At 24.9% G+C, this 25831-nt stretch overlaps 2 protein-coding genes across 2 annotated transcripts in view; one reads left to right on the plus strand and one right to left on the minus strand.

Annotated features, from left to right (window-relative positions):
• The window catches only part of LOC117174071 (phosphatidylinositol 4,5-bisphosphate 3-kinase catalytic subunit delta isoform), a 91635-nt gene that overhangs the window by 1865 nt on the left and 63939 nt on the right, over positions 1-25831 (plus strand). Inside the window, exon 2 of the mRNA XM_033362734.1 lies at positions 3922-4380. Within this exon, the coding sequence (XP_033218625.1) occupies positions 3922-4380 (459 nt within the window). The remainder of the gene's footprint in view (positions 1-3921; positions 4381-25831) is intronic.
• On the minus strand, positions 18614-25241 carry LOC117174072 (protein Spindly). The gene is made up of 6 exons (XM_033362737.1): positions 24797-25241; positions 22927-23221; positions 22740-22860; positions 22347-22659; positions 19568-19724; positions 18614-19452 (listed from the first exon to the last, which is right to left on the minus strand). The coding sequence occupies exons 1-6, from the start codon at positions 25048-25050 to the stop codon at positions 18679-18681; spliced, it is 1914 nt and encodes a 637-aa protein (XP_033218628.1). The 5' UTR covers positions 25051-25241; the 3' UTR covers positions 18614-18678.

The raw sequence follows: 25831 nt of genomic DNA on the forward strand, positions 1-25831 counted from the left end.
TCTTTTAAACTGGCTCGAATTTTTGCAATATCTTAAAAATAAATTTTTGTTCACTTTGTTCTAATTGAAAAAGAAAATTTTATTTTGTATTCAAAATAATTTATCCCTTAAACTTATAATTTTGTTGACATTTTTTTTCATTGAAAAATCTTTTTGGTTTAATAATTAATATATTTTCATTGGGAATTCCACTATTTTATTGATAATTGATATTTTTTTATAAAAATGCAACTGATTGAAAAATATCATTTTTCAATTTAAAATTAATCTCTTCAATTAACAATGAAACTATTTCGTTAAGAATCCGCATTTTTGGTAGAAAATAAATCTGTTTAGTTGAAAATTCATATTTTCGTGTTAAAAAATTGAAATGTTTCGTAGAAACTTCGTCTCTTTTGAAAAAAATGCCATCCTTTTTGTTTAAAAATACAACTGGTAAAAAGTAATTTTTTTCTTGTGAGTATTTACCTATCTTATTGAAAATTTGTCTCTTTTGGGATGAATTCAACTGTTTTTATTTTTAAATTAAATCATTTTTGATTGAAACATCATTTATGTGTTACATTTTTAGTTGATTTTTAAACTCTTAAACAAAATTTGATGTTTTCCTTTAAAAAAACATAACAGAAAATCCAATTAGTCAACGAGAGTTAAAAGACTATTTTTAAAGATAGAATATCATCTTCCCTCAAAAATATGGAAGGTGACATTTTTGAAAATGCTGATAATTTTTTGACTTTTGATAAAGAATATGTTTTTCATAAACTCGATTAAAATCTAAACCTACAATTTTAATATTTAAATTAACCTTGACATTATTTTTATATAAGGTATATGTATGTTATTTACTTAAAAAGTTTAAATGTTAAAAATTCTTATAATTCTAATTATAGAATAAGTCTTGAAAGGCCAAAGAGATTTTTTGAAATTTGAAGTGTAGACACCGGAAAAGGCACTAGATTTCTCTACTAATTCATTTGACAAACTTGATAAACGGTTTAATATTTTCTAAAACGAATGGTAAATGAAAAATTTAAACAATTAAAAAATATTTGATCTTATATCTCTCTTCTAAATAGAAATAGATAAAACTTCCACAAGAAGATTCATTGTTGTTGACTACCTAATTGGTTGCATATAGCGTGACTGAGTTTAAGTAAATGATTCAGTTTGCCTTTTTGAATTTTCTCGAATTTTGTAAATTGCAATTTCCAAATGTGGAATTTTAATCCTACAAATTTATTTCTGAAAGAGAAACTTTAAATTGCAAATGTCTGCTTAATAATAAAGGAAACAACATTCTGTTCTTAACGGTTTGATCAAATGTTTTTAAATCAATTTACTAAATTAAGATTTCCAAATAAGTAATTCTATTTGACGACGAAAATTATTTCTTAATGTTTCTAAGCACTATTGACGAAAGAGAATATTTTTATTATTTTTTAATATTGGGAAATGATTTTGTTCTCAACATTTTGCTACCAGGCTGTAATTTGTAAACTTTTTCACACATTTAAAGAGATGAGAAAAATTAAATTATGGACAAAAACTTCAAAGATCTTAATTAACTAAATGTATGGACTGTAGGTAACGATAAAAAAGTTAATACCGGTGAGCAAAAAATTACCGGCCCCGACAAATTTTCAACAAAATGGAGAGTTTTTAAGATTTATAAAATAAAATAAAATTTCGACAACAAAAGTTAGAAACTTTTTCGAATTTTGAAAGGATCCAGATAATTAAACAAACTTTCTTAAGATTTCTCGGAAAATTTTGTATGGTTTTTTATATTTATTTTAAAATAATATTTAAAAAGATTTAAAAATATTCAAAAAGATTTCCGAAATTATGAAAAAAACAATCTGGAAGATTTGAAGGCAATTTTTTAATTTTGCAAAATTTGTTGCAAAATTATAGGAAAAATTCGAATCAGTTTAAAAGGCATTCAGAAATTGTTAATTAATTTTAAAAATAATAAAAAAATCTCTAGGTTGTTTTGGAGTTTTAAAGAGATAAAAAATATTTTAAGACTGAAAGATTTCCAAACATTCATCAAATATTCTTAATTTGTTTCCAGCGTCAAAAAGTCTTAAATATCTTTTAAACTAATAAAAATTTCCAACATTTTTATAAAATCTCATGAAATAAAATCATAGACATTTTCTAGATACTTTTTAGACATCTGAAATCTTAAAAAATCTTTTTGAATTGTTTCAAGAAGCCTAGTAAAATTATATTTGTACAACCGTAAAAGAAGTAAACAAAGAACATTAAAAAAATTGTGTTCTTCGAAAATTTTATCATGTATTCAAAATTATTTTTTCATTCAAGTTATAAGTTGCCTACATTTTATCTCATTTTGGACTGCAAAATATTTGTTGTTTACAAATTCAACCAATTTTTTGAAAATTCGTCTATTTTGGTAGATCTTTTTTTAATTAAAATTGCAAACATTTGGTTTAAAATTAAAATCTATTTTGGCTAATGATTCAACCATTTTGTTGAAAACTCATCTCTTAGGATGAATTCAACTATTTTTGATTAAAAATTTAAAATATTTTTTAGTTTCATTATTAAGTATGATATTTTTGGTTGAAAATTAAACCGCTTGGTTAAAAGTTAAAATACTTCGTAAAGATTCACTGGCTTGGTTCGAGATTCATAATTTTAGTTCAAAATTAATTTAATTGACCGGAAATTAATCTTCTTAGTTAAACATTTTTTTTATGAAAATGCAACTGTTTGGTTAAAAGTTGAAATACTTTGTTAAAGAGTCATTTTTTTTTGTTGAGGATTCACCATTTTTTTGAAAATTTATATTTTCGGATTGAAAAATTTATCTTTTTTGTAAAAAATTCGTCTCTTTTGGAAAATACTTCATGTTTTTTGGTTAAAAATACAACTGGTTGAAGATTAATCTTTTTTGGTCGAACATTCAACTATTTTGTGGAAGATTTGTCTTCTTGGATGAGTTCAACTGTTTTTTATTAAAAATAAAAATATTTGTTCATTGAAAAATCAATCGCGCATTACACGTTTCGGTAATAATTCTTTTTTTTTTAATTTAACTATTTGGTTGGAAATTAAATTGTTTACTAATTTGCATTTGGCATATCTGAAATCTTCAAAAATATTTTTAAATTTCCTTAAGAATCGTAAGAAAATTATATTTATAGTTATAATCTTAAAAACAAACTGATAATATTTATTTTACAAGTGTTAAAAAACTTTGAACAAATAAATAGTTACACCTCTATTCGAGATTTTAATATTGTTTTTGCTTCTTTTTTTGTGCAATTATTTTGCATAAATTAATTTTCTTGAGTATTATGGAGCATAATTCTTTTAAAGCCTTCTTGAGTCATTTTATTACTAAACATTTTTAAAAAATTCATGTTGGTTTAAAAATGCACTTTCATTTTGTATTAAAAATTATTTTTCAACTCAAATCGAAAAACTATACGCGCGCATTTCTTATGAAAAGATTGTTTCTTCTTTTCTAAATGTGAAAATAAATGTTTCACATATCCCCTATTTGCCCTTTTTTCTTGAAAAAATATTATTTGGGAATACAATATTTCTTATAAAAATATTGTTTCCTCTCCTTCTTTTTCAACTCGTTTGCGCTGTGAATCCTGAAATAAGAAAAATTAAAAAATAAATTTCTTTGTTGCCTGTTTTTTATTCATAATTGAAATTCTGCATAGTATCAGTAAAGTGAAAAATAAATATCTTACCAAATTAGGGAAGTACTCAGCCCTTTAAGTGGTGGTTTAGGAGATGTTTGCCAAAAATTTGACGCACGTGTACCTATTTGCGGAACTCATTACTCTCTGTAATTTTGCTTAAGCCTTGATAAAAATGTAAAAAATCAAATTTTAAATATAAAGGCCATTTTTAAATATATTTTCAAACACGCAGGACCTTTGGGACGAAGCGAGCAAGTATCCACTGCACGGAACTTTAAAAGATGCATCCTCCTACGTCTTCTCCTGTATTAATGCAAACGCAGAAGCAGAGGAGTTGCGTGATGAAACAAGAAGACTGTGCGATATAAAGCCTTTTTGCTCGGTACTGAAAGTAATTGAGCGTGAGGGAGTGAAAGGAGACAGAAATCTAGACTCGCAAATCGGTCTTCTGATCGGAAAAGGGTTGCATGAATTCTCAGCTCTCAAGAATTCCGAAGTCAACGACTTCAGATGGAAAATGAGAGTTCTTGGAGATGAAATTGCGCTCAGTAGACAAAAGAAATCTTGGGCCGAGAAAATACAGTATCAATTCCCATCAAGGCTAGCAAATAAACCAATACTCCCGAAACACATTGAATCCAGACTCAAAGATGGAAATATCGTTCTGCTGACAAAGTTTGAAAATACAGAGGTGAGTCAACTACATTTTTTATTCGTGTAAAATTTTTGATTATTTTTAAGTGTATTATATAAAATAATAAAAATGCAGGGTGGTTTCTAGACCCTAAAACTGTGAAAACCGGGAATTTTAGGAGACTCGGAAACCCCGAGAAATGACAGTGAATTTATTTTTTGACCGGGGATTTCACAAAAAAATTTTGAAGAAAAATCTGTCCAACTTTGATTTTAATCGTTTTTTAAATAATTAGTTGAATTGGTATCTTTTTCAATTATGATATCATTCAGTTTAGAATGCGTAATTCGAAAATATTTCACTTTGAAAATTTTCCATTCTAGATTTTAATTTTAAAGCGTACATTTTAATCTAAAGATTTTTTAAATTCCGTTTTAAAAACAATTTAAAATTAAAAGCGTTTCAAATCGAAGATTTTTGATCAAAAACATTTTTAATTGATCAATCGTGGATATAAATTAATTAATGATTTTGAACATTGAAATTAAAAGTAAATTGTTTCAATCAAAAAGTCTTATTAATTATTTAAACTAATGTAAACGCCGGATTGAAATTTGTATAACCTATTTTCAATTTAAAAATAACTTAAAATAATATATTCATAATTAAAGACTTTTATTTACATTTCAAATATTATTTCAGTCTAAAATATTCAATTTTAAACTATTCAATTTGAAAATATTCAATTAAGAAAACAAACAATTGCCTAATATTTAAAAAAAACTGACTGTTCATTTAAAATCAGTAAGTATTAATTAAATATTCAAAACGAAACAAAAAAACTAAACTTTGAAGGTTGCAATTTTAATTGTTCTATTTCGAAAAATTTAATTTCTAACTCAAATTGTGGAATTTTGAATCATAATTAAGAATTGAACAGCTATTATTCTTAGAAAAACTCTACCTACCAAAATTTCGGTGCAAATCGCTCACTGCCATTTACAACAAAATATAAATTTTTCTTTAAATATCAATATGAAATTAAATTGATTTTTTGTTTGTAAACATAGCTTTCTATTGCTGTATTTAACTATTTTGTTGTACTTTTTTTTTAATTGTTGTATGTATTTTGTTGGAAATTTAGCAGTTTCTTTGCAATATTTTCTCTCTCTTATTGGCAGAAAAATCTTTTTTAGTTAAAGAGGCAACTCATGTTAAAAATACATCTTTTTTAGTTGAATTATAATGTTTTTGATTAAAAATTAAAATCTTTTTTGATTGAAATATCAACTACTGCGTTTTATTTTGTTCAGAGTCCTTTTTTTAATGAACATTTAATTAATAGGTTAACTGTTAAACTCTTGATAAAAATTATTTTTATTTGAAGTTGATCAAGTTAAATGAACATTTTTATCTCTTTGATTGAAAACTAAGATATTTTATTGAAAATTCGTTTTTTCCTAAGCTGAAAATCAATTTTTTCACTTGAACTATTTTGTCGAAAATAAGTTTTTTTTTTAAATTAAATTTTATTAACTGAAAATGTAATTATTCCAGTTGAATACTGCATCACTTTAATTAAAATTTATCTCTTTGGTTGCATATTAATTTTTGTAACTAAAATCTAGCTATATACTTTTTGGTTGACAATTTATCTTTTCTATTTGAAAATTCATGTATTTTGTTGGAAATTCGTCTTTTTTAGTAGAAATTAATTTTCTTGAATGAAAATTCACCTTTTGGTTGAAAATTCATCTTTTTGGTTTAAAATTCCACTATTACATTTTTGATTAAAAATAAATCTTTTTTAGTTCCAAATCCATCTATTCGGTTCAAAATTTGCCCCTTTCAGTTGAAAATTTGTCTTTTGTTTTATTTAAAAATTGAACTCTTGTTTAAAATTCATGTATTTTGTTGATAAATCGTCCTTTTTAAGTAAAAAATTAATTTTATGATTTTGAAAATGTCTCTTTTGCGTTAAAAATTCAATTATTCTGGTTAAATATTCATCATTTTATTTGAAAATTAATATTTTTTGTTGTTGAAAATTCCACTATTCTAGTTAAGGATTCATCATTTTAGTCGAAAATTCATCACTTTGTTTAAAAATGTAACTATGCTTTTAAACATCGTTTTGGTTTTTGTTAATTTTATTTTTTTACTACAAATGTAACTATTCCAATTAAATATTCTATTATTTTATATTTATATATTTATATAATTGGAAATTTGTCAATTAAAAAGTCTTCTTTTTTGGTAGAAATTAATCTCCTTGTTAGAAAATTTATCTTTCTGGTTAAAAATTCAAGCATATTAGTTAAAGATTTCTAATTTCAGTTGAAAATTCATAACTTTAATTGAAAATTAAACTATTTTGTTAAAAATTCGTTTTTTGTTGTTGAAAATTAATTTTTTCTTATCTGAAAATTTAACTATTCAATTGTTGATCGAAGATTGACGTTTTAATACAAAATTCTTCACATCGATTGAAAATTCAACTATATTAGTTACATATTTCTAATGGTAGTTGAAAATTCATAATTTTGATTGAAAATTAAACTTTTTTGTTAAAAATTGATTTTTTGTTGTTGAAAATTAATTTTTTCTTATTTGAAAATTTACCTATTCCATTTTTGATAGAAAATGGACGTTTTATTTCAAAATTCAACTATTGTTTCTCATTTTAGTTGGAAATTCATCACTGATTGAACATTGAACTATTTTGTTTAAAAATCGTTTTTGTTTTGTTAAAATTAAATCTTTTTATTGAAAATTTTATTATTTTTAGTTCAAAATTTAACTGTTTCGATAAAAATGCATATTTTTTGTTGAAAAATCTTATTTCTGGTAGAAAATTTATCTTCTGGTTTGTAAATGTATATTTTTTATTTAAAATTTAGGTATTGCAACTGAGAATTTAACTATTTCATTTGAGTTTGAAAATTGATATTTTTTTAGTTAAAAATTCAAGTATTTACTTGAGAATTGATCGTTTTTAGTCGAAATTTAACTATTTAGTACCGGAATTAATTTGATGTAAGTATGTACTGAATTTTAAGTATAAGAAGATAAAATACTAGGAAAAATTATACATGGAAGAAAAACTTGAGATACCTGGATAAAACCTGGATATATAAGGGTATCTTTTTCTAGGATTTGACAGGATTAAAAAAATGTGTTGGAAAAAGTTTTGGAAAAAACAAAATAATTTTAAAAGATTTTTTGAAGTTCTGAACAAATTTTTTAAATAATTTAAAATTTGAGAAAATTTAAAACAATATGCAGTCGTTTCAAGATTCTGAAATAAAATTTCGAAACATTTTAAGGATTGTAAAACTATTTAAAATGAAAATAATTTAACTTTTAATTTAAGAAGTGTGTAATTTACTTTAAAAATGTAATGGTTCAATTTTCAATGTTTCTATCTTAAAATTACTTCGAATGATGCAATTAAATTTTTTTTAATTTATTGATTGATTCATCAATTTAAAGCATTGGAAATAATAACGTGGATTTATATTTTTGGAACTCAATATGAATCTTCAAAGTCTACATTTGATAAAAGTTGGAAATTTTTTATTTTATTATTTTGAACAAAAATAATTGGATTTAATTCTAATGATTTTTTTTTTAAATACCGATTTCAGTTTAAAACTAACAAAATAACTTAAAGTTGTTAAGAATTTTAAGTACACTATTAAATCTATTTTTTGATACCAATAATTACAGAAGAAAAACGCTATCATAACGTAAGAATTATGCTTTGTTCATTTTTAATTTTAAAAAAATTAAATTAAAAAAAAAAAATTAATTACCAAACACAAAATAATAAATATTATCGACCCTAATGCCATTAATAAAAATCTTCTTTACAAAATTGTTCAAATATTCTAAATCTTGTTCAATTTTTAATGGTTTTTTTTTAAATACCAATTTTCGATTAAAAGTGACAAAATGACTTTAAATTTACAAAATCATAAGTCTTATTTGAAATCTAATGATTTTTTAATATAAGGGAAATTGCTCATACTTGTAAATTCTGTTATTTAAATAAAAATCATTAGATTTTAATATAATACCAGGGGGGTGCTTCCACTGTACTGCCCAATGCAAAAAATGTGTTACGAGAGTTGAAAACGGCTGTGTGGCGGCGCTAGTAGTAACTTTGTTTTACAAAAATATACAGTACCATAGAAAAAATGGTTAAAAATGACAAAATAAATACGAAAAACCCTTTAAAATCATTTTTTTTGCATAGTATAGAGTCAGGTAGTAAATGAGACTTATGTACTTACGTATTATTTTCTTTATGGAAAAAAGCGGCATAATTGACACAATTCAAACAAGTAAAAAAATTGCATGGATATTCAGAACTTATAAAAAATAAATAACGAATACAGAAATGAATGGAAAAAAATGCCAAAAATATATATTATTATCAAATTATAATTCCAAATTTCAAATAACAATAAGATCTTTAAATGATAAAAAATAAAATCTCGAATTTAAAAATATCCGAAACTAAAATTCACCGACTTTAAGACCGATTTGTAAAATAAACGCATTAACAAATTCCCACAAATATTTCAATTCTTGAAATTTATAACTGCTGAACATAGTTAATTGATTCTTAATTTATATGATGTTATCATTATAAATAAGGCAAACAATTTAATTAATCATTAATTAATAATTTATTAACAACTTTCGGAACATTTTAAATTTCGACAAGCTCAAATTTTCGGAATAAAAATATTTATGGGAATTTAACAATTCATTTATTTTTTAATTCGGAAAATTTTTTGGCTAATTTATGATTTTGTTATTCACTTTTTCGTTATTTTGTGTTAGTCTCGGATATTCAAACACTTTTTACTATAGTGATGAAGAACTAATTTTTTTTTTATATTGCCGATTTAAAATATAATGCTACTATATAATAAATATAATTATTATATCTATAGATGATAAACAAGGAATATGATAAATCCTAAAATATTGTTTTCTATTAGGATGAAATAACGACATCTTAAATGTGATATCTTTTTAATCAATTGGGCTTTGTAACGAAGCTAAAATATTTTTTAATTTGTATGACACTCTTAAAGAAAGACCATTAACGAATATTTTTTTATCTTTGACAACACTCAAATTATTCTAAAATTATTTTTCGACGTGTAAAACCATGCTGAAATTAAATTCTGAAATTTGAGAGCAAGAAAATAAGTATTATCACCTTATTTTTAAATTTATGTAAATATAATTTTCATAAGATTCTTGAGAAAATTTAAAACATTTTTAAATATTTCAGGCACTCTCGAAATTCTTTTAAATTCTACTAAATATTTCTTAAATTTAGCCAATTTGTGTTCGTTTTTATTTTGCAATCTTATTAAATTGAAACATTTTTCTTTAAAATCTTCTAAAATATAAATATATATATAAATATATGCAAAATTAAAAAAATTTCCTTGAAATCTTTCTGATTCTTCTTTGACTATTTTTGAAATCTTCTAAAATCTGTTTGAATAATCTCGGCAAATTAATTTGTCGAAATAAAAAATTATTTTAATTTTTTTTAGAAATATGAAAAAATGTCTTTCATTTTCGTGAAACTTTACAAAATTCTTTAAAAATCTTTACAAGTTTTAATTACTTTTAAATCATTTCAAAACTGTTGAATACTTCTTAAACTTACTTAATTTTTTTTTAAATTATATAATATGGCAAAATTGCAAAATTTTGCTTTAAAATCTTTCACATTTTTTAAAGATTTTAGGAAATAATTCAAAAAATTTTGTGATCTTTTTTTGATTTTCTCTTGAAATTCCTTACAAAACAATCATTTAAAAATTTCTCATGAATTTTAGGAACTTTTTTTCACGTCCTGACAAAATTTAGTTTACCTACAAAATTTGTAAATCTTGAAAAATTAGAAAAAATGGTCTCAAAGTCGTCCATATTCTTTTAACCCACATTTTAAAATCTTTAAAACTTAAAATTGTTCTTTGAAAATAAAACTGAAAATATTTCTCCTCAGATCTCTCATAATTATCAGAAAGCTTCTAACTCTTTTATTCTTTGTCTTTGGGTGTTCTCTGAGTTCACCTTTATAACCTGATTTTCATGACGGAGCAATAATTAATGGAAATAATTGGATAAAATCAGAAAAACACTATTAGAAAAATCCGCCGTGTCCTCTTCACAATAATTACATAAATAAACCGTTTACTTGATATTTTTTTAAGAGTTTATAACGGCTCAATATGGCAAAAGACATATAGCAGTCAAAACAACTAGAACTGGAAAATACTATTAATTGAAAAAACATACGATCAAATTGTTTAGAATTGTACTAAAAAATTCTCTTTTTTGAAATCTGATGATTTTGACTAAAAATACCAATTTTGGTATAAAACTCGACTGTAACTTAAAATTGATAAAAAATTATGAAACTTCAAAATCTAATATTTTTTGTTTAGAAACCTCAATTTCTGGTGAAAAACGCTAATCAACTCGAAAAACGTAATTTTTTAAACAAAATTTCACCTTTGAAATCTATAAATTTCTGATTTCAAAATACCCATTTCCGATGTAAAACGGTAAGATAACCCAAACTTGTTGAAAATTTGGAATCTTGATAATGATTATAATTATTGTTTGAAAATGTTCATTTCCAGGGAAAAGCTTCAACATAAAATATTTATATTTTCAGTAATTTATTAGATATAACTATACAATTTTTCAAAGTAGTCACGTTTTTATTTTTAGTATAAAATATTGAGTATCGCCTGTAACTTCAGTATAGAACAAAACATAATTCTATCAATATAACCGTATAGCATGTTCTATTATTCTTTATAAAACAAGTTAAATTAATTATACAATTTTTTAATTTATTTATATATAATTTATTATATATTATATATTTATTTATATATTGTAATGTTTTATTTAATTATAAAATAACTTAAATATATGTAGTTTGAGTCTAACGTTCGACCATAATTAATAAAGAAATAGCAAATTTTAAACAGCAAACATTAGTTTTTGAATTGAAAACTATTATTTTAAACAACTTTAAAAAGAACATGCTACCGGAGCGAATTTTAAGATTTCTATTATGGTTACCTACGTAGCAAAAAATGATTTTAATTAATACTCATTAATTTTTTAATTAATTTTAATTAATTAATTTTAACAAAATAATTTTTTGCTATACAGGTCCAAATTCACTTTCTTTGAACTATGTTTTCTGATAATTTATGTACCGAAAATTAGTTTTATTGTCAAATAAAGAGCAATATATCTCTTTTAAATATTTTCTTGTAATTCAAAGTCAATAAAAACTATTTTAATTTCAACCTTCCTTATATATTATTGTTGCAACATATTTCAAATGCATTCCCATTAATGTATATCACACATTAAATGGTGAAATAGGCGAAAAAATTACCGTGACTAAGAAAATAGCGAAAAAGTCGACTTTTTTCGATATTTTTAAACTTCAATGTCAGTTAGAAAACGTCGAAAATCTCGAATTCTCCTTGATTTCTTTCTAAATCTTGAAAACCTGGAAATCTCCTTAAATTTATTACTTGAACCTTGCATTTTTTCTGCTTTTAAAACATTCTTTTTTATTGAAATGTAAAAAGTGATTTAAATCTTTTAGTCTGTTACGATAGAAAAATCTCGTTTAGGAAAAATTTTACTACTGAAAAGTTTTTTTGTTTATCAAGATATAATTGATCTATTGTTCTTTACAGGATAAATAAAGAGATTTCAGGCCATTTTTTGTAAACGGTACTAATAATTGTTTAGGTTGAAATAAACAGACTTTAATATTGTGAATAATCTCATCATTTTTGTTTTCTTCTGCGCTAATATAGACTCTTAAAGTATACATTTTTTGTAATATTCAACTTACAAATTATAAAAATTATTAGTTGAATCTAAAGATTTCTAAATATTTCATAATATTTGAAAGGATTTTGAGCATTTCAAACAGATTTTTTTATCGATTTCAAAATGTTTCAAAAGATTTCACAAATATTTTAATGATTCTAAATGAATAAAAAAGATTTTAGAAAGGTTTCAAAAATATTTCAAAGCATTCATAAGAATTTCAAGAATTTGAAACATTTCGAAAAGGTTACATGACACCATATTTCAATGATTTTAAACAATTTCAAAAGGTTTCAATAAACTTGAGAAGATTCCAAAATATTTTAGTCATTTCAAACGAACACAAAAGATTTCACAAATATTTCAAAGATTTCAAATATTTTTTATGATTTCAACCGAATGCAAAAGATATCAGGAAGATTTCGCAAACTTATCAAAGATTTCATACAAATTTTATAAAAATGTCAAAAGAATAAAAATATTTTTAAAATGTCTAATTTTTTAGAATATTTCAAAAGTTTTCACAAACATTTCAAATATTTGAATAATTTCAAATGAATACAAAGGATTTTAAGAACAAAAAATAAAGAAATGTTTCAAATATTTCATGAAAGTGTCAAAAAATGTCACAAAGATTTCAAATAATTCAAAGATTGAACCAAAATTTTCAAAAATGTCAAAAGATTTCATAAAGATAAAATTTTTTAAGGATTTCAAAGAATTTACAGAGATTTAAAAATATTCCCAAAGATGTCACAAAGACGACTTATGTACGCAAAAAAATAAAGAATTTGTTTATATTTTTTATTTATTTTTTTTTTAATTTTTATTTATTTTTCAGCCCAACGCCCTTGAAAAATTGGACTTGGTTTACATTTCTTTTTCTTATCCATCCACTCTTGCATTCAAGGATTTTTTTTGACAACTAAAACAAAATTGAATCTCTATATGGATTAATAGTAACAATAATGGTCCTCTATACACTCATATTATACATTGCTCTACTTATCTAGAGTTAATTACATCCTCTTTTCGCTTTTCCAAAAGTCTTAACCAATTACACACATTCTTATTGCCTGCCCTACCATTTAACATTTCTTCAATTTCTAAATTTGGTCTATCCATTAATTCGCAGTCTCTAATTAAATGTTCCAGTGTACCTTTTTCTCTTTTACATAAAGCGCACATCTGACTTCCTTTGTCTAACCAATATCTAGATTTTTCCTCTAAATTGCCACATCTCGCCCTAGCTATTAGTTTGTGACTTCCTTTGTTTCCTACCTTACACAAATATTCTGCTTTTAATCCAGTATTTACTAGTTTGTACCTACTATTGTACCTAAATTCCTGTATTTTACCTAGCTGTGTTTGTCTTTGTACTTTGTAGTCTGTCTTCTTTAGTATCTCTTTTACATTAGCTCTCTTATCTTTTAATGTTTTTAAACCTCCTTGACTATAACCACGCCTTTTAAGATATTGCTCCCTTTCTTGGACACTTCTTATCTTCAGCTTTCCACTATTTTTTTCTTTTAGGCATTCTTTTAAAATTGTTCTTCCTGCGGAATTTTCTATTCCTTCTTCAAATTTAATAGCTTTTCTTCCTAATTTCACTCTTGAGTTTTTCGATTTTGGTCTCTTCCAGAACCATGTAGCTTGGTGTATAACGGTCGAGTCCCAGGGTCCACCTGAGATAACGGTCTTGGATCCTTTCTGAAGTGGCTTTTTCTTCCCATCCCCATAATTCTTCCCCGTAAGACAGAACTCCAACTACTAAGCTGTTAAAAATATGTATTCTTCTGTTGAAATTGTCCTTAAAGAGTCTTTCTCTCATCCCCCACGTATGTTTCATCACAATGTTGGCCTTTTTAACAATCTCCTGATTGTGTCTATCACGGCCTCCATTTTTGTTGAATGTGTACCCTAAATATTTGAATACTTTCACTTGCTCTACATTTACTCCTTTCCAATTCCTTTTTCTTTCCTTTTCTCTGTCCCCACCGTTTTTGAAAACCATTACCTTCGATTTTTCTACGTTCAATACTAAACTTTTCTTCTCTAAGAACTTTTCGAATCTTTTCATCATTGCCTCAGTAAAGGACTAATATCAAAGCACAATTTAGTGAAGTTTTAAAATTTTAGATGACTTCGTTCAGAAATTAGAAACAAAAAAGTGTCAGGGTGGCCGCAGGTCAGGGAAAACTTAGAAATCAGGGAATTTGATTGTTCATGAAGTCAGCGATTTTCACACAATTTCGCGGCATTTTATAATATTTTAATTGATTTCACAAAATTTATTCACAAGAATTTCCAAGATTTCCAAAGGCTTTAAAGAATTTTATAAGGTTCCTATGAATTTTTATTTTATTTCGATAATTTTAAGGGATTTCAAAGATTTTGAAATATTTTAAGCGATTTTATTATTTATTTTATGTGATTTTATAGGATTTCTGAGGATTTTCATTTTTTAAGGGATTTGAAATCATTTTAACGATTTTAGGATATTTTTAAAAATTACAAGGACTTATCAAGAACTTTAAAATATCTCAAATGCTTTCATAAGATTTTACTGGATTTGAACTATCTAATGGTTTTTTAAAAAGATTTAAATAATTTGAAGAAATTTAAAATAATTTTAAAGATTTTGGAAGTTAAAAAAAAAGCCAAGTCATTTTCAAGAGCTTTAAAAATGTTTTATGCTATTTCAAAATATTTTAACGTATTTGAAATATTTTAGAGTTTTTAAAAAAAATTCCAAGAATTTTTCCATTGATTTCAGTGACCTTATGGGATTTGAAAGAATTTAAAAAGAATTCAAGGCATTTTTAATCGATTTCAATCATTTGAAGGGGTTTCAAAGGGTTCGAAATATTTTAGGATGTTTTAAAAGATTCCAAGGCATTTTCAAGATTTAAAAAACTTCAAAGGATTTGAAAGAATTTTAATGATTTTTAAATATTTTTATGCGGTTGTAAGGAATTTTCTAAAATTTCTGAAGTTATGGAACGATTTTACAGGACCTATATAAGGATTTAGAATATTTTTCTATATTCCAATAGATTTTATCAGATTTTCTAAAGATATCAATGATGTTAAGGAAATTTAAAAGCTCTCAAAGGATTTAAATAAAATTTCGGAAGTATCAGATTTTAAGTAATTTTATAATGTTTTAATGGATTTCAAAAACTTTTATTCACAAAAAGTGAGAAATTTTGTAGAGCTTCAAATATTTGTTGCAATTTAATTGAATTTAATCTGAATTCATATTAATTTATCTTAAATTCTTTGGAATGTTTTTCAATTTTATTAATTCTTTTTAATTCTCTCAGTTCTACTCAATTCAATGAAGTCTTTAAATTTTTTAAATTTATCATCTAGTTTTTTAAACTCGCCTTGAATTTTGAGGCATTTTACCCAATTCTTTTGAATTTCCTTAAATTTTTCGAAACACGCTTTAAACTTACTTAATTCAATTAATTTTTTCATAATTTAAAATTGTTTCCAATTCACTTAAATTTATTGTTAAATTCACTATGAATTTTTATGAATTTAACTTTAATTATTTTTAATTTATCCTGAATTCGTATATATTCACTTGGGGTCACTTTTTAGTTTAGAAATTAGTCACTTTTGGTTTTATGAAGATTTTAGTCACGAAGTAGAATAAGGAGACCCTACTTCCATGCTGCCTTTGGAAAAATCGGATGTATAGATTCGAATTTAGTTAGTTGGCATCGTTCGTAGCGCCTCTTGCAGAAAAGCTTTGAAATACAATATTTCCAAATGGGATTATTTCTAATTAAAATCGTTCCAAATTGCAAAATTTCAGATAATAATTTTTTTTTTTAATGGAGAATTTCATTAGAAAACGTTGAAATTGTATATTTTCTAATTCAAAGCGTTTACAATTTAACAATCTTATTTTGAATAAAATTGAAAAACCTCGAATCTGAATAATTTAGGAATAAAATTTCAAAAATAGGACCAGTTAATAGCTTTAAAAATTGAATGTTTTCAGACTAGAATTTTGAAAATTTGCAACAACTTTCTTCTGAGGATTATACTTTTAATATAAATCTTATTATTTAGTTAAAAATTTAATAATTTTCTCAAATACTCATCCATTTTGGTTGCAAATTTAAAGGTTTTTCGTTTAAACCATATGTTTTAGGAGAAATTTTGTCTTCCTTGAATAACAATGTAACTTTTCGGTTAAAAATTTAATTTTTTTTTTAATGTTGTCTTTTTCATTTTAAAATTCACCTGCTTTAACAAAAATTAAAACCTTTTTGGGTAAAAATGCAACAGTTGGATGAAAATTCAGGAATTTTGTTAAAAGTCCTTATATTTGTTTTAAAAATGTACTGTTTAAATATAATATCCGGCTTTGAAAAAAGAACTGAAATATTTTCTGAATAAAAATTCAACTATTTTTGGAATTTTGATTTTGTTTTTATTTAATTAAAAATTAATCTGTTTTAAGTCAAATGTCGTCTTTTTTGGATAAAAGTGCAACAGTTTGGTTGGAAATTAAGCTATCATACTATTTTCTTATTTGACTATTGTGTAGAAGCTTTACTTTTTGTTTAAGATTTATGTTTTGGTGTTGAAAAATAAACTAAAATCTTTTCTGGATAAACTTACACTTCAAAAAAAAATTTGTCATTTTTTTAATTACAAATTCATCTGTTTTAGCACCAAATTTAATGTTTCTTAGATAAAAATGCAACTATTTGGTAGAGTATTCATCTCTTTTGTTAAAAATATATCCTTTATAGTTGAAAAAATTCGTGTTTTCTTATTGAGAATTCAATTTCTTTCGTAAAAACTTTTTGATCTTGCAGAGTCAACTGGAATCTTTTTTGGATGAGAATTTTATTAAAAAGTCATCCTTTTTGGTTCAAAATTCGTCTTTTAAGATTGAAAATTCAATTGTTTTCGTAGAAAATTATTTCTTGTTTCAAAATTCATATTTTGATCGTGAAAACTCGACTGAAATGTTTTTCAATGGAAAATTCAACTGTTTTTTTTTTGTTTGAAAGGGTATCTTTTTAATTTAAAACTTCATCTGATTTAGAAGAAATTTAATTTTTTTATTGAAAAGTAATCTAATTTACATTTTTTAATCTTGATCTTTTTTAGTTAAAATTTAACCTTTTTTGGTAAAAAAAAAACAAACAATTTTTTAGTTTGAAATTTCATTTTTGTTTGGTAAACATGTATCAGTTTCGTGGAAAATTAATTATTTGTTGTAAATTCATATTTTGTTTCTGGCTTGAAGGTTCAATAATTTAGATAAATTTTTATTTACCTGTTGAGGGAAAAATCTTTTTTTGTTTCAAAATTCTTCTCTTTTGTTGTATTATTTTCATTATTTTTTGATTAAAATATAAACTATCACACTTTTTCGTTGGAAATTCCTCTTTTTAGGTTGACTATTCAACTATTATGTTAGAATTTTTGTTATTTTGTTAAAAATTCAAGTATTTTGTTAAACTGTCATCTTTTATAGTAGAAAAGACATTTTTTTCGTTTGAGATAAATTAATAAATTTGAAAATCTTAAATTTGTGTATGAAATACTGCTTTATTCCGTTAACAAAATATTATATGTTACAAATATTACCAGATTAAAATGCTGGTATTTGAATATTAATGTTTGAAATGAAAAATTAGTTAAGGAAAAATAAGGGAATTGTGAAAGTGTTCTGGGTTTCGCATTTTTCCGCAAGGGGCACTACGAGCAAAGCAAACTAACTAAATCTGAATTCACGTGTCCAAGTTTTCCGGGAGTGGGGTCTCCTTATACTACTTCGTGATTTTAGTATAATTAAAAATCGATTAATCAACGTCGATTCCAAATAACAGAGGAAGTCAAAATATTAATTTTTCCAATATTTGTATCTGTTCTGCATATATTTAATTTTTTTTCACCCGACCTTTAATGTATAAAATTCATATCCATTAAAAATAAATTGCTTTAATCCTTAGTTTCATATTTTCATACTCTCTTGGGTTATCCTTAATTGGAAGAGGAAATTTTTTAAAAGAATTAAAATTATGACTTGGAAGAGTTAATTTTCAACATGAATTACAATTTTGACTTGGTGCCAAGGATTTTCGAAAAGAATTGTGATATGGAACAGAGAATTTGCGAAAAGAACTTATAATTCTGACATGAAACAGAGGGAAAAAATTCAAAAATACTATGACTATCACTATTTAAAAAGACCTGACTACGAAAATGAAAAATTGATCGAGAAAAAAAGAGGAATTTAGAATCATCCGTCTTGTATCCCAAATTTTAAGAGTTATAAGTTGAATGATTTCAATATGAAGCAATGAAAATTTGAAAGCCTAATGCATTTTTCTAAAAATAGATTTATTCTCTTAACAGTAAATCTATTACATAAATATATTTGATATATCCAGGAGCTAAAATTCAATTCTAATCTCAATTACTCGGTTTACTAGAAATAAAAAGGACAGGATATTTCTTCTGCTGATTCTTCAATCGTTTGAACAAACCTTCTTTTGGATCGCTCGTGTCTTCTGTAAATCGCAGAGCCTTTTTCCCCTTAATTTCGTCTTGTCCTTTCTTCCCTGTTTTCGACAAAGCTGATTTCAATATCGAAGCGTTACCCACAGTCGAAATATTCTCCTTATTCGAGCAAGACTCTGGGCCCAATGTTGAAACATTCTCCTTATTAGAGTTAGACTCTGGATTAAATGGTACAAGTTGCATATTTGTTTGGGCGTTTTCTTGCAAACAAGAACTCGCAGAAGTCGGTAAAAAGTTGGCGAGCTCTTCTTCGAATTCAAGTTTCAATTTACAGTCCGAATTTCCCGTTTCAATTACTTCTGTCATCGACATGTCGGCCGTGCGGTTTAAAGTGCAAGATTTTTCATGTGAATTTTGATTCCGGCACGGAACGCTTTGACTCGACATGACTATTGTATCATTCACGATATTCGTGAGAGACATTTCGGAACTTTCGGTCGAGTCCATGTTCGGGGGCAAATATGATTTCGGTCGGATCAAACTGTCGAGTGAAACTTTGGTTTCGTCCACTATTTGTGGCTTCAAGCTCAATTCAAATTCGTCGTCAATGTCGGCATCTGCTTTCAGAGTTTTGTCGCTCATCTGCTGTTTTATCAGATGCAGAATTTCCATAGAGGATGAATTTGGATCCGTTTGTAGTTGACTTTGAACCGCTAAAAGACTCGCCTATTTGAAATAAAAAGGAATACTTTTTAGTCAAAGTTTTAGAAGAACCTTTTATTTTCTAAAGTAATTCTCAATATATTTTATTTTTATTTTACATGATTAAAAAAAAACGAACCTCTAACGACATCGCCTTATATCTCCAGTATCTTAACCGCTTTCCAAATTTGTAAGACTTTTCCTCCTCGAGTAAAGTTCGAATTGCATTGTCTTCAATTTGCGTGCGGAGTTCCTCGATTTCTTTCTTCTTCGAGTTCAGCAAGGATTGGAAATAACTGAAAATTATTTTTATTTAATCAGGGTGTCTATCCTACCTGGAAAACCTGGAATTTTTTATTTACCTCGAAATTTCAGGATATTTTTTCGACAACGTGCTTGATTGTTTAATTGTAATATTAAATTTAATAAGAATGATTCTTCAGTTGTGAAAGTAGCTTTCTATTAATGTATTGAACTATTTTGTTTAAAATTAGTTTTTTTTTCTGATTTAAATAAGATTTTCTAACTGAAAATTAAACTATTCTCTTTTTGGTTGAATTTAATTGTTTCTTGATAAAAAATTTCAATATTCTTTGGTTGAAATATCAACTAATAGATTTTTTGTTTCAAATTCGAAGTTTTCGAATAGAGATTTAATTACTTGTTTGAGAGTTACTCTTTTGTTGAATATTAATTTTTTCTTGTTAAAAATTCATCCCCATGGTTGAAAAGTGAGCTATTTTGTTGACAATTTATTTTTTTTCGTTGGCTGAAAATTCATTTTTACACTAAAAATTTAACTATTCCAGTTGAAACTTTAACGATTTTTTTGAAAATTGTTTTTTTTGCTTTTGAAAATTAATTTTTGCACTGAAAATATAAAAATTCAATATTTGGTTAAAAATTCATCATTTTAGTTGAAAATTCATTAATTTGTTTGAAACTGTAACTATTTTTTTCAAAATTAGTTTCACTTTGGTTGAAAATTATTTTTTTGACTGGAAAATGTAACTATTCCATTTGAAAATTAAATACTTCCAGTTGAAAATTCATCTCTTTGATTAAACATTAATTTGTGACTGAACATTTATTTATTCAATTGTTGGTTGAAAATTTTAATTTTTAATTTAAAATTCATGTCTCCTATAAAATTTGTCTTTTTTGCTTAAAATTAATCTTTTTGCTTTAAACATCATCTTTTTCGTCTAAAATCAAATATTCCCGTTAAAGATTGATCAGTTGAGTTGAAAATTCATCTTTTTTATTTAAAATTGAACTATTCCATTTTTTCATGTTATGGTTTTGACTAGATAAAAATGTATTAAAGAATTTTATGTTACTTGTTTTTAGACATTTTTTCGCAATTTAGAAATAAAAATAAATATTTAAAAAATCGATTTTAGACCAGTACAAAAAATAAATATTCATCATTTTAGTTGAAAATTCCTCACTTTGATTGAAAATGTTACTATTTTTTTCAAAATTTGTTTCGATTTGGTTGCAAATTATTTTTTTGACAGGAAAATGTAACTATTCCAATTGTAAATTAAATAATTTCATTTGAAAATTCATCTCTTTGATTAAACATTAATTTTTGACCGAACATTTATTTATTAAATTGTTGGTTGAAAATTTATATTTTTAATTTAAGATTCATGTCTTTGCTATAAAATTCGTCTTTTTTAGTAAAAAATAATTTTCTATTTTGAAAATTAATCTTTTTCCTCAAAAATCAAATATTCCCGTTAAAGATTGATCAGTTGAGTTGAAAATTCAACTTGTTTGTTTAAAATTGAACTATTCCATTTTTTCATGTTTTTGTAATTAAATCTTGATAATTTAGTAATAATTCACCTTTTTGGTTAAAAATAAAACTACTTAGTTAAAAACTGAACGATCCCCAAAAATTCATATTTTTGTTTAAAATTCATCTATTCCAGATAAAGATTCATAATTTTATTTGGAAATTCATTAGTTGGGTTGAAAATTGGTCTTTTATGGTTGAAAATCCATCTTTTTTTGTTAAAAATTCATATATTTGTTTGAAAAATCGTCTTTCTTAGAAAATTAATCTTCTTTTTTTAAAATTAATTTTTTTGTGTGAAAAATTCAAGTATTGCAATAAAATCTTAATCATTTTAATAATCATTCATCTTTTTGGTTAATAAATAATACCACTTGGTTAAATGGTAAATTACTTTGTTTTAAAAATAAATTTGTTTTTTGTTTTTGTTTGAAAAATAGTTTTTTAAACTGTAAATTTAACTGTTCTATTTTTGATTGGAATCTGGTCTTTCTTAGTAAAAATTCAGCTATTTGTTTGAAAAGTGATTTTTTCAGTTGAAAAATCAAGTGTTTGATTGCGAATTCACGCATTTTATTGAAAAATCGTTGTTTTTTTTATTTTTTTAGGAAATTAATCTGTTTCGTTGAAAATTCAACTATTAGGTTAAAAATTCATCTGTCTTTTAAAATCGAAGTTTATACTTGAAAAGTTATAAATTTTTAGCGATTCAAACTGAATTTAATATAGTACCCACATTATTTTACCTAAATATGCACTCAATTTTGTGTATAAGTGGATAAAATAAAATTTTGTTAGAATTATTATTATTCAAATTCAAGAAATTATTAATTATGTTTTTAGTGTTATTTAGTTATTTAATTAATCTATCACGCTAAAATATTTAAGAATGTCTCTTAATTTAAAATAAATTCCTAGAAACTAAAAAAAAAAGACCTGGAAAAAATCTGCAATTGTCAGGGAATTTTTTCCAGGTTTTGAGTCGATACCCTTTTAATATACATTATAACTAACTATATATTAATTATATATAATTTAATATATATATAATAATTATATAATTACATTTGTTGCAAAAAGGCTGAATTTGAATTTAATTTTTACTTGAATTTACCTTATATTGGAACCAGGCTGCTGAACTTCATTCTGCAACTGCTTATGCTTCTTCTGTTCTTCCTTCAGTTTTTTTTCCAAATCCGCGATTCTGCTTTTGTAAGCGTCAACAAGCGCGGTTTCTTGCTCGACAGCCTCGACGGCGGAATCCTCCCATTTTCTAATTAAGGCAGCTCTCTCGGTTTTTAAAACTTTGATTTCATTCTCCTTGGAAAGAAAGGATCGCTTCATTTCGTGGTAACTGGCCCGCATCGAATTCATTTTTTCCATCATCACTTGTCGTCGATCTTCCACCTCCGCGAATAAAGAATTTCCTATGAATAATTCTATTACAATCACATTGGTCCACTTTATTTACATAATTTCCTAAAGTCTGTTTTAGAAAATTGCATACCTTTTTTAGAACCAGGAACAGGGGCCGTTTTCAGAGCATTCAACTCCGTACGACATTCTGCAAGTTCTTCCTGAGTGCTTTCTATTACTTGGTCCTTTTCTACCACTCTTACTTTTAAACCCTGAAAATTTTTACTATTATAGCTGATTTAGATGTAAAATTTAGATAAAAAAATTGCAATAATTACTTGAATTATGTCTTGCATTTCGGAATTTTGAGTTTCAAGATATTTGCAAGTTTCTTCGCACGCAAGGAGCTTTTCGGTTTTTTCTTGCAAAAGAGTCATGAGTTCAGTTATTTGATTTTCTTGATGTTCTGACTCTTCTTCGTAAACTGAAATTTCTTGTATAGCTGGCATTTTGATTTTGATTCTCAATTCTGCGATTTCAGTTCGCATTTCAGAATTTTCGTTTAGTTTCGATATCAGATCATCTTCCAATTCATCTATGCGAGCCTCATAACACTTTCTTTCATGATTGTGTCTAAAATATGCATATAATAATTGATTAAAGAGTACGGAAGAAATTAGAATCATTTAGTCAAGATTATAAATTGCTTAATTACTATTAAATTTGGAAATAAATTCAATACACCTATTTTTCATGGAATTCTTCAGGGCTAAAATATATTGTTTTCCAAGGCAAAATATGAAACACGTATTTTTTCACACAAAAAATGTATGAACTTAGGACTATTTGAATATTTAGGTGAATTATAAAAAAAATTACAACTTTCTATAAAAAATCGTATTTTGGGGGAAAAATTGACGTAAATTTTCTTGACTTAATTTATTTTACTTCTTACGTTCCACACTAACAAAAAAAAAGCAAAACCAGTAAAGAAGTAAAATTAATCAAAAAAGATTAGCCAAAATAATAATAGATTCTTAATTAAAATGTCAATTCTGTAACTGGATATTCTTTAAATTTACATTGTTAGTAGTATTCTGAAATTAAAGAAGTTATAACGCTATAAAAGTAACAGAAAATGTTGTGAAATTTCCAAAATTTTATGTAACGCCACCTTAAGTTTAGGAAATTTGCAACTGAATTTTCCAAAATTTGCATAAAATTACGAAATTGTAACGGAATTTTCACAAATTTACCTAAAATTATGAAAAAAGTTTTTTAATTTTCTGTCAATTGTAACGACATAAAAACTCTTGTTACTCCAAACGTAAAACTTTTTTGTTCGACGTTTCGGAATTTTCAAATACAATGTGTCAGAAAATTCCGTAATTGTAACTATAAATTACGAAATTTTTAACTGAATTTTCCTGTAATTATCTTAAATTTACGAAACTAGTAACTCAATTATTAAAAATGTATCATAATTTTCCAAAATTCATTATCGGGATGACATAATTTTACCCAAAAAATTGAGAATGCTGCAAAATACTGAAAATATAATTTCTGAAACAGAGCATTTACGGAAAATGAAAAATTCCTAAATTTGAAATTAAGAAGAAAATTAAAATACCGAAAATATTTATTAACGACATTGAATTTCTGAAATTAGTAAATTTTCGAAATTAGTTAATTCCGGAAATTAGCAAATTACCTATCTTTAAAGTTACCGAAAAAATTAGATTTAAAAATTTTGAATAACTTTTTAAATTTTTAATCTATGCAGCATACAGTATGTATGATATAAAATAAAATATTTTTTTTTATAAAAATACAAAAATCTAAATCTAAAAAAACAAAGGTGGCCTTGATAAGAAATTATCTTTTTCTATAAAAAAAAAACTAATAGATTTTTCTATACAAAAATAAAATTACATAATTTTTACCCCAAAATACGACTTTTTGAATAAAATTTTCGTTAATTATTTTATAATTCAACTAAATATATTCATAAAATCTATGAAAATAATATGTTCTTAGTGTTATTGAATCGATATTTTCAATAGAAATGCGATAAACTATACCATTTCTGAAAAATTTCAAGATTAAACTACAAAACCATTTATGCTTGTAAAATTTTCCTGATAAATGATTAAGAACTTTTAAAAAAGTAGTGCGCATTTAAATGAATTTAGGAACAATTCTACTTACTTATCCGTGAGTTCCTGGACCTTTTGATCAATTTTTTCGGACTGTTTACTCGAAAATTCCTCCAGGAGTTCCTTGACTTCTTTATACATTGCACTTGTTGATTCCAATTCACGACGCAATACGTGAACTTTTTGTTGGTATTCTTCATTTTTGTTTGTTAATTTAGTCACCTGATTCCTAAGATCCGAAGTTTCGTGCAAAGATTCGTTTAATAACGATTCTATGCCACTGTTTGAGAATGACACCTCGGACATTTTGAGGTTAGGATCAGTGTATCACAAATTTCTAACTCTTCTTTATTAGCTTTTTAGGTTTAATTTTTTAAGTGAAAATGTCTCAGTTTTGTCAAATTATCGACATTTATTCGCTATTTCATTACAAGTTTTGTGGATTTATAAAAATTAAAAACATTTAAAGGGTTTCAAGGAACTTGTAACGGTCGTCGTTCAAATATCGAACGTTATTGTTTACGTTTTGCTGTCGGTAAAACAGGATAATGGGGTGAATCGTACTTTTCTCCTTAGATAACATCAAATATTTGCACTTTTTTATTTAAAAAACTTATTATTTGAAAAAGTTTATTTTTTCTAAATGTTTCTAAAAATGTTCTAATTTTTAATACAAAAATCAAAATTTTGATATTAATTCCGAAAAATGTGTAATATCTTTTATCTGTATATTGAAAACTGAATATTAAATTTTTTTCTATTTTACGTGATTCATGTTTTTTGATGAAAATTAGACTCTCTTTAGTTCAAAATTTATATTTTTTTCTCAGAAATTTTTTTTGTCGAAAATTCATCTCTTTTCTGTTAAAAAATTCATATTCTTCGGTTAAAAATGCAACTTTTTGGTTAAGGATTCAATTATTTTATTAAAAATTAATATTTGCGTTATTAATGCATCATTTTAGTTTAAAATATATCGCTTTGTTTGACTATTCAACAAAAAACATAAGATTAATTTACGACCATATAATATCAATCCCCAACAAAATAATTATTTCTTAAACAAATAGATGATTTTTCGAAGAAG

Source organism: Belonocnema kinseyi, chromosome 6 (assembly GCF_010883055.1).
Source record: "Belonocnema kinseyi isolate 2016_QV_RU_SX_M_011 chromosome 6, B_treatae_v1, whole genome shotgun sequence".
Lineage (NCBI taxonomy): Eukaryota > Metazoa > Arthropoda > Insecta > Hymenoptera > Cynipidae > Belonocnema > Belonocnema kinseyi.

What these genes read in the sequence shown, in the direction of transcription:
- LOC117174072 (XM_033362737.1), bottom strand. Translation starts at nt 25,050, where the DNA reads ATGTCCGAGGTGTCATTCTCAAACAGTGGCATAGAATCGTTATTAAAC. An exon ending in GTCCAGGAACTCACGGATAA is followed by an intron (nt 23,222 to 24,796) that starts GTAAGTAGAATT and finishes TGCATATTTTAG; the next exon opens with ACACAATCATGAAAGAAAGT. An exon ending in AAATGCAAGACATAATTCAA is followed by an intron (nt 22,861 to 22,926) that starts GTAATTATTGCA and finishes AAAAATTTTCAG; the next exon opens with GGTTTAAAAGTAAGAGTGGT.